The 15,914-nt window shown below is 42.2% G+C and overlaps 1 protein-coding gene and 1 long non-coding RNA gene across 33 annotated transcripts in view; one reads left to right on the top strand and one right to left on the bottom strand.

The window, feature by feature from the left end:
* Positions 1–15,914, bottom strand: part of ank3b (ankyrin 3b) — a 634,594-nt gene that overhangs the window by 36,932 nt on the left and 581,748 nt on the right. For all 31 annotated transcript variants that reach the window (XM_073027286.1, XM_073027283.1, XM_073027301.1 and 28 more), the window contains one exon: positions 14,521–14,595. In XM_073027286.1, coding sequence (XP_072883387.1) covers positions 14,521–14,595 — 75 coding nt within the window. The remainder of the gene's footprint in view (positions 1–14,520; positions 14,596–15,914) is intronic.
* Positions 1–15,914, top strand: part of LOC140715307 (uncharacterized) — a 113,669-nt gene that overhangs the window by 37,185 nt on the left and 60,570 nt on the right. The gene's annotated exons all lie outside the window — the stretch shown is intronic.

The raw sequence follows: 15,914 nt of genomic DNA, 5'->3' as shown, positions 1-15,914 counted from the left end.
GTGGACTGGGTCTTGACCCAAGACACCCACTGTCTGCATCCTCCAAAGATACTGTCTGACTCTCTGAGCTTCTCCAGCAACTTGTTACTTTTGCTCCAGATTTCAGCAACCGCAGTTTCTTGTGTCTCCAACCTGCACGAGTTACTCAGAATCTGAAACAAACCTACACTCAATACTGTGGATTTCAAAGCTTAGCGTTCAAAGTAAATTTATTATCAAAGTACCTATATGTCACTATATTCATTTTCACGCAAGCATTCGCAGTACAACAAAGAAACACACTCGAATCAATGAAAAGCTACACACAGACTGACAACCAATGTGCAAAATAAGTGCAAATACCAAAAAAATAATAATACATAATTAAGTTAATAAATAGTACTGAGAACTTGAAAGAGTCCTTCAAAGTGAGTTCAAAGGTTGTGAAATCAGAGTCATGGTTGAGGTTATTCATGCCGGTTCAGGAGCCTGATGGTTGAAGGGGAATGATTGTTCCTGAACCTGCTGGTGTGGGATTTGTTACGGGAAGACCCAAAAACAGAATACAAGGAGTTTAAAGACTATTGCAAAGCAGACAGGCAGTACCTTCATTTATTATACTTCTGTGACTCATGAACAAAGCCCATGGTGAGGGAAAAACCTGTGTGGCATCTAAGAAAGACCCTCTTCATCCTTTCTCAGAAAAGAGATGGTACCGTGATAAACAGACACGGCTTGATATAGTTCATTTGTTATTGCCTTGTATAACAGCAAAATGATTTATTCTGCTCTAATACTTCAGTAAGGACCAGATATTTTGTGACCTTTTAACTGTGTGAACTGTGTAACTGTGTCTTTGAGTACCTTCATTCCAGACAGTAAGCAGTGCAATATCGTCACACATCAAGCACCAGCATCTGACGCTAACAGGACTTTTACTAAACATCAGCAACATGCACCAGCCTTATCGACGTGGTCACTGGTAGAGTGAGCAGCTTCAAATTCCTGGGTGTCCACGTTTCAGGGGATCTGTCTCAAGCCCAGCAATGCAATCATGAAAACATGCCAGTGGCTCTACTTCATGAGAAGTTTGAGGAGATTTGGTACGTTACTCACGACTCTAGCAAATGTCTACATCATGTTGCCTGGATGGGGGAGCATGCCTTATGAGAATAGGTTGAGTGAACTTGGCCTTTCTCCTTGGAGCAGCTGAGGATGAGAGGTGACCTGATAGAGGTGTATAAGATGATGAGAAGCATTGATCATGTGGAGAGTCAGAGGCTTTTTCTCAGGGCTGAAATGGCTCACATGAGAGGGCACAGTTTTAAGGTGCTTGCAAGTAAGTACAGAGGAGATGTCATGGGTAAGTTTTTTTTATACAGAGTGGTGAGCGCGTGGAATGGGCTGCCGGCAATGGTGGTGGAGGCGGATACGATAGGGTCTTTTAAGAGACTCCTGGATAGGTACATGGAGCTTAGAAAAATAGAGGGCTATGGGTAACCCGAGTTAATTTATAAAGTAAGTACATGTTCGGCACAGCATTGTGGGCCAAAGGGCCTGTATTGTGCTGTAGGTTTTCTATGTTTCTATGTGGCCTTTCCTGCAGATCAAGGATCAGCTTTTTTCCCCATATACATTTACACGTATTAGGAATTTACCGTAGAGTTGGTGCGGTGTGCAACAAAAACAACAAAATTCAACAATTCTGAAAGATAAAGAATTATATACAAATGTTAGAGTTTGTATATGGAATACAACGTGCATAAATACCAGCATTTATTTACGATGTAAACAGCATTCTAAAAACTGGTTTACACTGCACTGCAGTGGCTAAGGTATAGATGGGGCGGGAGGAAATGAGGGGAGGGCAACTAGAATGATTGCTCAGACTAACTGCCTGGGGGGAGGGGGATAAACTTTTATAACTTCATCCACTGACAATAGTGAACATTTATAATCATTCAGCATTAAATGAGATGAAGCCACTGAAAAAATAAACTGGGCAAGTTAATGGCATTATTATTGAGAGGCAAAGTATCTTAAACGAGCCCTGTGCTGCATAGTGGCAGGAAATTGATTGAGAATGCATGGGATTGTGATAGAGAACATGGTGCAAGATTGTAAAATGTTACTCCTGACACAGCAGGAATAGGTTTATAAATGAGTTTTATTTACAAGTGGAGGAGGAAAAACACACTGCCATTTAACACACAAATTAGCAGAGCTCATAAAACTTCTTCATTATTTTATATTTTAGCAATAAACTCTGCTGGTGGCAGAATCAGGTATAGAATCTCTGGAATTTATAAATAACTCTGTGAACACAATCAAAAATAAAACTGAAGAAGTTATTCAGCTGGAAAGTGAATCGACAAAGTGAGAAGCCGCTTGGAATCACAGTATTTAAAAAGATAAAAAGATCAGATATCAGATATTTAAGTGGAAAATGGTTTATGAAGCATGTTCATATCTGAGTTAAACATAGATACAAGTTTGCTTTAGAGACCTCAGCAGACATCTTGAGAGTGGAAGAGGATGCGAGAGAGGGTGGGAGGGCGAAGGGTTAAACTTCAGTTACGTGGCGACAGCAGAATGACATATATTCTCAGTTTCTGATGACACCAAATGACAGTGCACAATAAACAGTGCAAATGGCAGGAAAAAGTTGTAAGTATAAATTAATATGCGACGTGGCTGTCGGAGTTCAATATGGAAACGTGCGAGATGATCCACACTGAAACATAACATTAGACTTTGTTCTAAATGTAAGCAACTCAGAGTTGTGAATGATCAAAGAGAATCAGGGATCCAATATACAGTAGAAAGAAAAATGACAAATGAATAGATGGCTTTATCTCAAAAAGGTTGAAATAACAAAGGACAAAGTGATATTACAACTGCACAGAGCTCTGACTAATCCCATCAGGACAACAGCATTCAGATATGGATATGACTTTCAGAAAGAGTAGATCGGGATAGCAGAGACTGAATGGATCAATGCTGCAGCTAAGGTAATAATAAAGAAAGATAAGCTTTATTTGTCATGTGCATATTGAAACATACTATGAAATGTGTTAAGTTTTGCATTGTATCAAATCAGCAAAGATTATATCAGGCAGCCCATAAGTATCGCCGCGCTTCCAATGCCAACATAGCATGCCCACATCTCACTAACCCTACTGTATGTCTTCAGAATGTAGGAGGAAGCTGGAGCACCCAGAGGAAACCCATGCGGTCACGGGGAGAACATATAAACTCCTTACAGACAGCAGCAGGAATCAAGCCCTGATCTAACAGCTGTAAAGTGTTGCGCTAACTGTGCCGCCCATGACAGGTTGTAGAGACTGAGATTATTTCTTTGAGCACAGAAGGTTAAGAGAATGATCTAATGTGCTTATACAAGGTACCAAAACGGATTTGACAGAGAAAAAGCATTTGATTTAGTGAAGGAAGAGAACACATGATCATCAACTCCAATTTAGAGAAGGGTATTCAGAGTTGGCATCAAAAAACATTTCTTCATAGGAAACATGAGGAAATCTGCAGATGCTGGAAATCTTCATAGGAAATCTTTTAGAAATCTGAGCCCCCTTCATTTAAGAAAAATGATGTTGCATCTGGGTGTCATTACAAAATTTCAAAACTGATATTGCGAGATCTTTGTATATTAAAGGATATTGAAATAAGAAGTAGAGGTATAGTTAAGGTACATATCAGCCAGGACTGAATGGTAAGAAGTGGATTAACTTGCAGCTGTCCCTACATCGTTAAGAATTTTGAGTTGGCTATTGTACCTTTTTGCAATGAGTCTGCTTTCATTCAGCTATAAAAAATTCCCATGATGTAACAAGAAGAGCAAGAGATATACCTCCATGCACTGGTCAACCTGTATTCCTCAAACACTAGAATGAAGAGACATTAGCTGATCATTACATAACTGTTTGCGGTAATTTGCTCTAAACTGGCTGCTGCTAATTCACTAGCTACAGAATGGTATCTCCACTTTGAAAGTACCTTGTAGGGCATCTCAATAATTCAAGTTAACATGGAACAGTGCAGCACCAAAACAGGCCCTTCAGCCCACAATGTTGTGCCAAACCAATTAAATTATTAATCAAATGGCCAACCTAACTAATACCTTCTGCATACACTATGTACCGTACTTCTTTCTCTCCAATGTACAAAAGGATTAGAATGGAGGGATATAGGCCACATGCAGACAGACGGGCAGTTAAAATTGGCATCCTGGTCAGCACAGACATAATGGGCCAAAAGGCTATTGATAGGTTCTATTTATTTATCTATCCCTCACCATTAATGCTGGCACGCTTGCTTCATAATTCCATCAGCATGTTGAAACCAGGATAGATCGTCAGAGATATTGACATCCAGGAACTTGAAACTGCTCACCCTTTCCACTGTTGACCCCTCAATGAGAACTGGTGTGCCTACCCCTCGACTTCCCCTTCCTGAAATGTCCAATCAATTCTTTGGCCTTACTGACGTTGATTGCAACATTGTTATTGTGACACCATTCATTTAGCTGATCATTCTCACTCCTGTATGCCACCTTACAACCATCTGAGATTCTGCTGACAAAAGTTGCGTCATCGTCAAATTTTATAGATGGCATTTGTGCTGTGCCTAGCCTCGCAGAGTGTGAAGCACACATCCTTGAGGTGTGGCACTGTTGATTGTCAATGAGGAGGAGGTGTTATTTCTGATCTGCACTGACTGTGGTCTCCAATGAGAAAGTCAAGGATCCAGTTGCAGAGGCCCAGGCTTTGAATAAGCTTCATGTTTTGAAACTCACTTGATTGGTACTGAGGGAATGATGGTAATGAATACTAAGCTGTAATCAATGTAAGACACTACTCTTGCAGTTCACCTACTCCTTTCAAAGAACATGCAGGTACAGATGATTATTTTGGAGTGAAGGCATTATCACTGGTTCCTCTCTATGATCTTGTACTACAGACGATTACCGCAATAAATTAATGTAGGAATCCATGATATTGGACTGCTGGATCAGTAAGTAATTAACTTGATATGGTCTGACGAATAAAGCTGAAAACATGGCTATTAGCAAAGGCAAGTACAGTGGCATAACAGTTAGGAATGCTAACCCACAACTCCCAAACCTTGGGAGGTTGAGAAGGTTCTTCCTTGAATTTGCATATTCTTTCAATTACCATATGCATTTCGGACTGATGTTTCAATGTGCTGGGAGCTGAATGGGCAATTGTAAATTACCCCTTTGTGTAACTAAACTTCAAAAAAAATTCAAAGGGGTGTGAGGGCACGAGAAGGGATACAGCAAATAAAGAAGGGGAGCCGGGCTGCTGGGAGCTGGCATGAATTTGATGGACCAAATGCTTTTTCAGTGTGGGGAGAAGTGATGGGGACGTTCAAATTAATAAACTGATATATTTCATAAACACAAGAATGTCTGCTGACACTGGAAATCCAAAGCAACACAATGATGTATATTTTTTACTGGAACTTGACTAATATTGCTCAAAATGGGACTGAAATATGTTGTTGGCAATGCTTTCCCTATAATATAGATCAGAATCCAGCAGATGGCATACATGCTACAGTTTTCTGGGTGAAGAGAGGCCTGGAGGAAATATTTCAAATTCTGATTTAATTATCACATGTACATTGAAAAGACATCTACTGTGAAATGTGCTGCTTGTGGTAACAACCAATGCACCCAAGACCTCCGTGGTCATCCCCCAAGTGTTACCACACATTCTGGCACCAACCGTGCTCAATAGAACAACATAAAACACAACAAAACAGAACAAACCAAAAGCAACAAATCAACAACAGCAAAAGAAACCTCATTTCACCCTCCCACCCACATACTCAGTCCTCCAACAACAGCGCAAGCAATCTTCGGCCTCCAACCAACTCGTGGTTTTGCAGATAATGGACCTTTGATTTCCCCAGTGGACTTGAAGTGACTTGCAGATCGGGGTTGCTGTGTATTTAATATTAATGTAATATTTGAGTAATAATGTAAATGTATTGTTTGACTACTTTGTTGTTCACAGAATGCAGAATGCATCGCTGATTATAGGTAAAAGTGCATAAATGGCATATGTCATCACACCACCAAGCGAGTGCCTCAAAGTCAATACAAAGTTAGACTCACATTCCCAGCTCTAGCTCTTTTGCTTTTAATTAATTTAATCTCTTGAGGTTACAAAGCATAGCAGAGGCAACGAGGAAATTTAAAACAAACCCAAGATGACTATCTGCCCATTGAAGCACAGCGAGACGTTCGAGTAAAAAAATATGCAGCAAGAAATGGTCGAGGGAAAAAAACACAGCATGTGCTCTTCAGAAAAGGAGACAGACAGGGTCGAGTTTTAAAAAAAGCAGAAAATTCACAGATTCATAAACAATGAGTACTGGGCGACAATAATCCTAAAACAAACAATCAGAATGGCCGGCCACATTGGAAAGATTGATGCGCTCAACTTAAACAAATAAAATAGCCAATGGGAATCGAGTACCAATTTTGCTATGTGCATTGGGTTTAAAGGCATACACTTTGCTTAGAAATTTCACTATTCCAACCAATCCATCTGAAATGAGCTTGGTTGATAGCATGAAAATAATGCAGGAACATTCAGAACTGAAACTATCGTTGATTGCAGAACGCTCTTGGTTTCATAAACAAAAAGAAAGGGAATCGAAAAGGGGGAGTCCTCCAACCTGAGTGTGGCTTCATCTGATAGTAGAGGAGGCCATGGATAGACATATCAGAATGGGAATGGGACGTGGAATTAAAATGTGTGGCCACTGGGAGATCCTGCTTTCTCTGGCGGACAGAGCGTAGGTGTTCAGTGAAACGGTCTCCCAGTCTGTGTCGAATCTCACCAATATATAAAAGGCCGCTGGGAGCACCGGACGCAGTATATCACAACAGCCGACTCACAGGTGAAGTGTCGCCTCACCTGGAAGGACTGTCTGGGGCCCTGAATGGTGGTGAGGGAGGAAGTGTAAGGGCAGGTGTAGCACCTGTTCCGTTTACAAGGATAAGTGCCAGGAGGGAGATCGGTGGGAAGGGATGGGGGGGACGAATGGACAAGGGAGTCACGTAGGGAGCGATCCCTGTGGAAAGCAGAAAGGGCGGGGGAGGGAAAGATGTGCTTAAGCATACTAATCTGTATGCTGTTGGTGAAAAATTTGATAATGATGAGTGACACAGGACTTCCTAGCCTTAAGATTTACAATGTGAAAACTAACAATAGACCAGCAATATGGCTTATACCAGAAGTGAACAGAAAATTAATTAGTACAGAATTTGACACTGGCTCAGCTGTTCAGCTATTCCACAAAATGAATTTGAATGGTATTTCAAAGACACTAAATTGAAGCCTGCAGATATCAAAGAACCTATACTAGAGAAAAGACAACTCCTGTGGGAAAGACACTCATAACAGTAAAATCCAACAACCAACAAGCCACATTGGGCTTGTAATGTGGTAAAAACAGGAGGGCCAGCATTGTGGGGACATGAGCAGCTGACAGAACTACAACTTGATTGGAGATCCATCCACCAGTCACATGCCACACTTGTCTTTAATGCTGCACACCATGAGCCGCTCCCCAACGGAGGGAAAATTGGTGTTGGTGCCAACCTCTGGGCCTTTGGTTGGAAGCATATTGGACCAAAGAAGGAGCATGCTGCTCAGGGAAATCATGAAAGTGACGAATTTCTGATGTATTAATCAGGCAGTCACTTGCAAAATGTGGCTTGGTTTTAAGCTGGAAGAGAGTTCATGGAGCTTCAGTGAAGTTGCAAGCGCCTTGCTTTTGTGAGTATAAAGAACCAGAATCTACTCTTTATGCTTTAAGATTACTGCATGAACTTCAAGTGGGAGACAAAAAACTGTCTGTAAAAGTAGATGCAAAGACCAAAGCTCAGCAGGATGAATGGAAGGCCAAAATAAAAGTATTCGATGGAGAGATAAAACCAGGATTCAGGAAACAGAAACTTCACCTTGGCACCATCTTGCCTGGATTGTTCCCGTGGAGTGGTGCACATTTACGGTCAGCCTACTGCCTTGTAAACACAGTCGATAAATTCCAATGCTCTAAAACACTTCATGTTTGCCAGCTTTAGAAACATAGCTACAAAAGCATTCAACTAACTTAAAACATTACAAACTTATTTCATTTAAAATTCAAAAGATGTTGCTTCACATGTGATCACAACAGTTCTCACTTTCCTTATGTTGTGGGAGAAGTTTAGATAAGACAGATCATCACCACTTTGTGTACGGGAATTTAAGACTAGAGGGTATTGGCTAAAGATGAGAGAGGAAAGATTTAAAGTGGATCTGAGAAGCGAGGTTTATTTTACACAGAGGGAATGTGGATATGGAATGAGCTGAGAGAGGTGGGTAAAATTACAGCATTTTAAAAGTACTGTATTTGGAAAGGGACACAGGTAGGAGAGGAATAGAGGGACGCAAGTCCAATGCAGAAATATGAGACTAGTGTATATAGACATCCTGATCTGTATGGATAAGCTGAACGGTCTGTGTTTGTGCTGTATAACTTCAAAGCCTATTCTGAAATAATTCCATTAATCCTGTAACTCCAATTATCACCCAGTAACTTATTCTATCTTGGGCCCATCAAGATTTACCAGGATGCTGCCTAGATTAAAGATCACGTCTTAAGAGGATAGTTTGAGCATTTTTGTCTTTGGAATGAAAGAGGATGGAGGTGACTTGATAGAGTTGTACAAGATGATCGTGTGGACAGCCAGAAATCTTATCCCGGGGTCGAAACAGCTAATACCGGGGGGGGGGGGGGGGGGGGGGATAATTTTAAAGTGATTGGAAGAAAGCATGGGGGGTTATCAGAGATAAGCTTTTTTGAAACAGAGAGTGGTGGGTGCATGAAATGCTTAGCCGGGAGCAGATATATTAGAGACATTTAAAAAACTCTTAGATAGGCATACAGTATTAATGATAGAAAACCAGAGGGCTATGCCAGAAGGAAGTGTTAAGATTGATTTTAGAGTAGGTTAAAAGATCGCCACAATTTCACAGGTCCAAGGACCTGTATTGTGTTGTAGTATTCTATGTTCAATACTCTAAATCCTACCACCTGATTCTCCTATTATCCACCTGCACTAGTGGTAATTTACAGCTTATCAGCCAGTACGTATTTGAGACATGACAGAAATCTCAGCGCTCAGCGGGAATCCCGACAGTCGCAGGAAGAACATGCAAACCTGCGACCCCATCTGCTGCACAACTGTGCCATGACATTTCACAGTAAGATGAAAAACAGTCACTTAAGGTAAGGGGAGCAATAGCCAGAAGACTTCACTAACTTCCTGTTGTTAATTAAAGACTCACTGTAGTATTTTAAGACCTGGAATAAATACCACTATATTAAAATGAACTTGAGATTAGTTATTTATAACTGTATTTTCCATCAATTGTTATCTCAGATTAGGTCATGAACACAAGTGTGATTTTTGAGCTCATTCAAAGTGTTTATTATCAAACTGTGTTTATGTCACTATATACCACCCTGAGATACATTTTCTTACAGGCATTTACAGGAAAATGAAGAAATATAATAGAATTTGTGAAAAAGGTATAAATCACAAAGACTAACAACCAACCAATGTGCAACAAAGACAAATCGTGCAAATAATTTAAAAAATACTGATTTGTAGAGTCCTTGAAAGTCGTTTGTGGAATCAGTTCAGTATTGAGGTGAGTGAAGTTATCCACGGGTTCAGGAGTCTAATGGTTGCAGTGTTATAACGCATCCTGAACCTGGTGGTGTGGGACTTAACGCTCCTGGTGGTGTGGGACTTAAAGGCTCCTGGTGGTGGGACTTAACGCTCCTGGTGGTGTGGGATGTAAAAGCTCCTGGTGGTGTGGGACTTAACGCTCCTGGTGGTGTGGGACTTAAAGGCTCCTGGTGGTGTGGGACTTAACGCTCCTGGTGGTGGGACTTAACGCTCCTGGTGGTGTGGGATGTAAAAGCTCCTGGTGGTGTGGGACTTAACGCTCCTGGTGGTGTGGGACTTAAAGGCTCCTGGTGGTGTGGGACTTAAAGGCTCCTGGTGGTGGGACTTAACGCTCCTGGTGGTGTGGGACTTAACGCTCCTGGTGGTGTGGGACTTAACGCTCCTGGTGGTGTGGGACTTAACGCTCCTGGTGGTGTGGGACTTAAAGGCTCCTGGTGGTGTGGGACTTAACGCTCCTGGTGGTGTGGGACTTAAAGGCTCCTGGTGGTGTGGGACTTAACGCTCCTGGTGGTGTGGGACTTAACGCTCCTGGTGGTGTGGGACTTAACGCTCCTGGTGGTGTGGGATTTAACGCTCCTGGTGGTGTGGGACTTAAAGGCTCCTGGTGGTGTGGGACTTAACGCTCCTGGTGGTGTGGGACTTAACGCTCCTGGTGGTGTGGGACTTAACGCTCCTGGTGGTGTGGGATTTAACGCTCCTGGTGGTGTGGGACTTAATGTTCCTGGTGGTGTGGGATGTAAAAGCTCCTGGTGGTGTGGGACTTAACGCTCCTGGTGGTGTGGGATTTAACGCTCCTGGTGGTGTGGGACTTAATGTTCCTGGTGGTGTGGGATGTAAAAGCTCCTGGTGGTGTGGGACTTAACGCTCCTGGTGGTGTGGGATTTAACGCTCCTGGTGGTGTGGGACTTAATGTTCCTGGTGGTGTGGGATGTAAAAGCTCCTGGTGGTGTGGGACTTAACGCTCCTGGTGGTGTGGGACTTAACGCTCCTGGTGGTGTGGGATGTAAAAGCTCCTGGTGGTGTGGGATGTAAAAGCTCCTGGTGGTGTGGGACTTAATGCTCCTGGTGGTGTGGGATTTAACGCTCCTGGTGGTGTGGGATGTAAAAGCTCCTGGTGGTGTGGGATGTAAAAGCTCCTGGTGGTGTGGGACTTAACGCTCCTGGTGGTGTGGGATGTAAAAGCTCCTGGTGGTGTGGGACTTAATGCTCCTGGTGGTGTGGGATTTAACGCTCCTGGTGGTGTGGGATGTAAAAGCTCCTGGTGGTGTGGGATGTAAAAGCTCCTGGTGGTGTGGGACTTAACGCTCCTGGTGGTGTGGGATGTAAAAGCTCCTGGTGGTGTGGGATGGTAAGATGGTAGTACTGAGAGGAGACCATGGCCCGGATGGAGGGGGTTCTTTGATGAGAGATGCTTCTTTCTTGTGACAGCACTTCATGTAAATGTGTTCAGTGGTGAGGAGGGCTTTTCCTATGACAGACTGGGAATACTCTTTATTGTTAAACGTTAAGTAATACTAATGATGAAAATCGCAATAAAAACAGAAAAAGTTGCAAGTACTTGAGGGTTCGGGAACCAACTGTGGAGGGAGAAGGAGCTACGAATACAGACTAACACAGAAATTCTGGAAGAAAACAGCAAGTCAGGGAACATCTACACAGGGGAAAAGACAGATGGTGTTTCAGGCCAAGACGCTCCATCAGGACTGGAAAGGAAAGGGGGAGGAATGTGTGGCTCTGGATTTACAGCATCTGCAAGATCTATTTCAGACTGAGGTCCTTTCATCAGGGCACAATTCTGATGAAAAGTCATCAATCTGAAATGCTTATTTCACTGATGTACGCTGTAATACTGCAGACATGGAATCACATTAACAACCTGCAACTAAATGAAAAGAAACTTCACTCTCGCATTTAACTAGTTCTTTTTTGTTAAATGCACAGAACATTCAGCAGGTCAGGCAGAATCTGTGGAGGGAGCAGGAGTGTTAATATGTCACGTTCACGACCCTTCGTCAAAACAAGAAAAGGTTAGTTTATTGTCATCCACACCAGAGTGCAATGAAATTCGTTGCTTGTGGAAACCCGCAGAGTAAACAATGACACATGTCATTGACAAATACGGCAATGAGTTCAAAGCAACATAACGGCACGAAGATTGTAACAGATTGGAATGTCCAAGAGATGTGGAAGGAAGAGTCTGAGAACATGGCAGCACCGTCAGTGATGGGATGTGAAAGACGTGAGTGTTTCAGAAGTCTGATAGCGGTGGAAAAGAAGATGTTCTTGACTCAGGACATCTGGGTTTCTTAAGCTCCTGTATCTTTTCCCAGAGGGTAGAAGACAAGAGAAGGGAATTCAGGGCGGCAGGCATCCTTGTTAATGCTGTGACCATGTTTCATTTTAGTTGTGAAATATAATACTGTACACCTAGTGGCCAGTTTATTAGGTACACTTGCTCATTAATGCAAATATCTAATTAGCCAATCATGTGGGAGCAACTCAGTGCATAAAAGCATGCAGACATGGTCAAGAGGTTCAGTTGTTGTTCAGACCAAACATCAGAATGGGGATGAAATGTGATCTAAGTGACTTTGACTGTGAAATTATCGTCGGTGCTAGAGGGTGTGGATTGAGCATCTCCAAAACTGCTGATCTCCTGGGATTTTCACACACAACAGTCTTCAGCGTGTTGCAGAGAATGGTGTAAAAAACAAAAAAAATCCAATGAGTAGCAGTTCTGTGGGTGAAAATACTTTCTTAATGAATAGTCAGATAAGAATGGCCAGACTACCTCAAGCTGACAGGAACATGACAGTAACTCAAATAACTACGTGCTACAACGGTGATGTGCAGAAAAGCATTTCTGAACGCACAACACATCAAACCTTGAAGTGGATGGGCTACAGGAGTTACCTAATAAAGTGGCTACTGTGTGTATCTGGATTTTGGTCTTCTGATTCCTGATAAGAAATGGAGAGAGATACACTCACAAGACCCCAGAAGCCCCGGTGAATGAGTCACAGAATTTAAAAATGAACATCGGAAAAAGTGAGAAAACAATTGTGGTTTAAGAGCGGAAGGGCAGACTGAACAGAAGAAATGTCTGAGATAGGTTGTGGACTAAGATTGCCCAGCCGGTGCAATGCTTGTGCTGTGAATGAGGGCAGTTGAAGAGAGAACTAAAACTAAAAAAAAGATTCTGGAACACTGAGATGTAAATTGAAGAGTTACTGGAAATCTAAAACAAAAGAACATGCTAGAAATACCCTGAAGATTAGTCAGAGATGGTCTTACATTAGAGCCAGGGAAGATTGGTGATCTGAATGTAATTGACATGGAATCCTGGGGATTCTGTTGGGCCTATTGGAAGATGAAGCACTGTACCTCAATCTTATGGTAGGTGTTATTGGAATGCTGTAGGAGGCCAGATGGTAAAATCCAGGAATCTGAAATGCAGAGGGACTTGGGATCCTTGTGCAGAACACCCTGAAGGTTAACTTGCAGGTTGAGTCGGTGGTGAGGAAAGCAAATGCCATGTTAGCATTCATTTCAAGAGGTCTAGAATACAAAAGCAGGGATGTGATGCTGAGGCTTTATAAGGCACTGAAGTCTCACCTTGAGTATTGTGAACAATTTTGGGCCCCTCATCTTAGAAAGGATGTGCTGGCATTGGAGAGGGTCCAGAGGAGGTTCATAAGGATGATTCCAGGAATGAAAGGGTTATCATACGAGGAACATTTGATGGCTCTGGGTCTGTACTCGCTGGAATTCAGAAGGATGAGGGGGGATCTCATTGAAACCTTTCAAATGTTGAAACAACTAGACAGAGTAAATGTGGAAAAGATATTTCCCATGGTGGGAGAGTCTAGGACAAGAGGGCACAGCCTCAGGATGGAGGGGCGCCCTTTCAAAACAGAGATGCGGAGAAATTTCTTTAGCCAAAGGGGGGTGAATTTGTGGAATTTGTTGCCACATGCAGCTGTGGAGGCCAAGTCGTTGGGTGTATTTAGGATAGATATTTTGTCTGGAATAGTCATAAGTGATCACAGCATACACAAAGCTCACTTAGTCCACTATGCCTGATCCAGCTTTTCAAAACTATCCCCCTAAGCTTGCACAATTTCTAATATTCTTTGGAAAAGTTATCAGATCTAGGGTCTACTTAGGGTCTTGTCAGATCTACCTGGGTTAATGCATTCCCAGATATGAAATGCTACCTAATAACCCACAGGTCTTTTGCCAACCATCTTGTATCTGCATTTGATTACCCTTTACCAATGGAACCAATATGAAAATACTTTGATTTTTAAACATCTCTGTTGTACCTCCCCTTTAATCTTCTTTCTTTAAAATGTTCACAATTCCTGCTTCATTAATCTCCTATGTGACTCAATTCTTCATCCCTGGTACCAATCTAGTGAATTTTCTCCGCATCATCTCCATGGTCTTGCCATTCTTCCTAAAGCACGGCACCTAATCCTGGACACCGTGTACTGAATGACATCTAACAAGTACTTCAGATTTGTTTAGCATAACTTACTTACTGGTTTACTCTTAGCTTCAGCTATAAGGCCCAGGTTAGAAAAATGTCTCATCGATTTGTTTCAGCACTTGCAGTATTTTCAAATAGCAGCTGGACTTGAACAGATCTGTCTTAATTGTTTCAAGCATGCATCAGGATGTAAAACGTCAGTCAGGATTTCCTTTGTTCTTGAGGGCGTAAGAAGGTAACAAGTTCATCTTACCTGTCCAGCTCAGTCCCAGATGATCTGCTACTATGGCTGTCCTTATATCTGTCCTTTCACATGGACTCTGAGGGCCTGCAGTTTTTAAACATGGAATTAGAGCAACATTCCAAGTAATACATAAAACATCCAAACTTAGGTCAAGAATCTACTCGTGCCCATGTTAAACAAATAAACACACCCTCGTGACCTACACAATTGTAAATTCTACTGCAATCAGTGACAAGGTCCAACTTCAAATTAATGTAAAAAAATGTATGTGTAACATAGATAATGAACTTGAACATGCTGAAAACACCCAAGAACTTTGCTAAATGTTGTGTAACTGGAGGCAATGAATAAACTGGATATGCAGTTAATAAAAGTTCTAATAAAAGTGTTGCACTTGCTCGTCTGACTTAAGAGGAATTGTTGGACGGCAGCGAGGATGTGGCTTAATGCCTTTTGCTAGATGTTGGTTGGCATGCTTTACTATAACTACTGGGATTACACTGGAGAAAACGGGGGGTGGGGGGGGATACGAGACAACACAGACGACAATGACAGCATGGCAGCTAAGGGTAAATCACACCACAGGCAATCACAAAGAGTCATGCACTAAAGATCAACAAGTCGAAAGTTTTACAAACTAGGCTTGATCTCCGCGGTGCGAGCCACGCGAGGCCCAGAAACCTGACTGTTCTCCTCCCCACCAGTCCTTTTACTGTTCCTTGTCTCACTGTAGACCTTTTCAACCTTTGATTTTAAAGATGCTGCCTCTGGTCTCATATCTCTAGACCTCGATGCAATGGAGGGCAGGCCGGCTTCCGATAAAGATCCATTTCTCGGCGTGCTGTCTTCATCAGAGATCTCTGGCTGCCCTTTTTTCTCTTCATTGGCATGTCGATCCACAAGTTTCATTGCCTCACTGCTAATCCCTTTAAAATATCCAAATGAATGTTTACAAACCTCACTTGCCTGCCCTTTGCTTGTTCTACTTGATTTAGCTGTGGTACTGCTAGATCTTACCTTAACTGGCAATCTGGAATAAGATTGCTTAGACTTTACTTTTGCTATCTGCCCTTGCTCTATACTGGACTGGGATACTGTCAGTGGAGGCATATTAGTTTTGTCATTATTTTTAATAGGAATTCTAGATTTTGTCTCACAACATTTAGGAGGATCTGTTTTTGCCTTTAACTCATTCTTCCTAGGCTGTTTCATCTTGCATGCTGCCATTTTCTGATCTGTATGAGGAATTGACAGTGGGGCCATGGTTGCTTTTACTGGAAGTCTCGATTTGGGCTTTTTTACTTGTTCAGCAACTTGCTTAACAAGTTTTGCTACATCAGCTGTTGGGGCTGTCAAGGAACCTAGATTTTTCTCTTCTGTGTGGACAACTGGTTCAATTGTTG

Source organism: Hemitrygon akajei, chromosome 23 (genome assembly GCF_048418815.1).
Source record: "Hemitrygon akajei chromosome 23, sHemAka1.3, whole genome shotgun sequence".
Classification (NCBI taxonomy): domain Eukaryota; kingdom Metazoa; phylum Chordata; class Chondrichthyes; order Myliobatiformes; family Dasyatidae; genus Hemitrygon; species Hemitrygon akajei.
The sequence above is the reverse complement of the archived record's forward strand: the minus strand, read 5'-3'. Positions and strand labels throughout refer to the sequence as shown.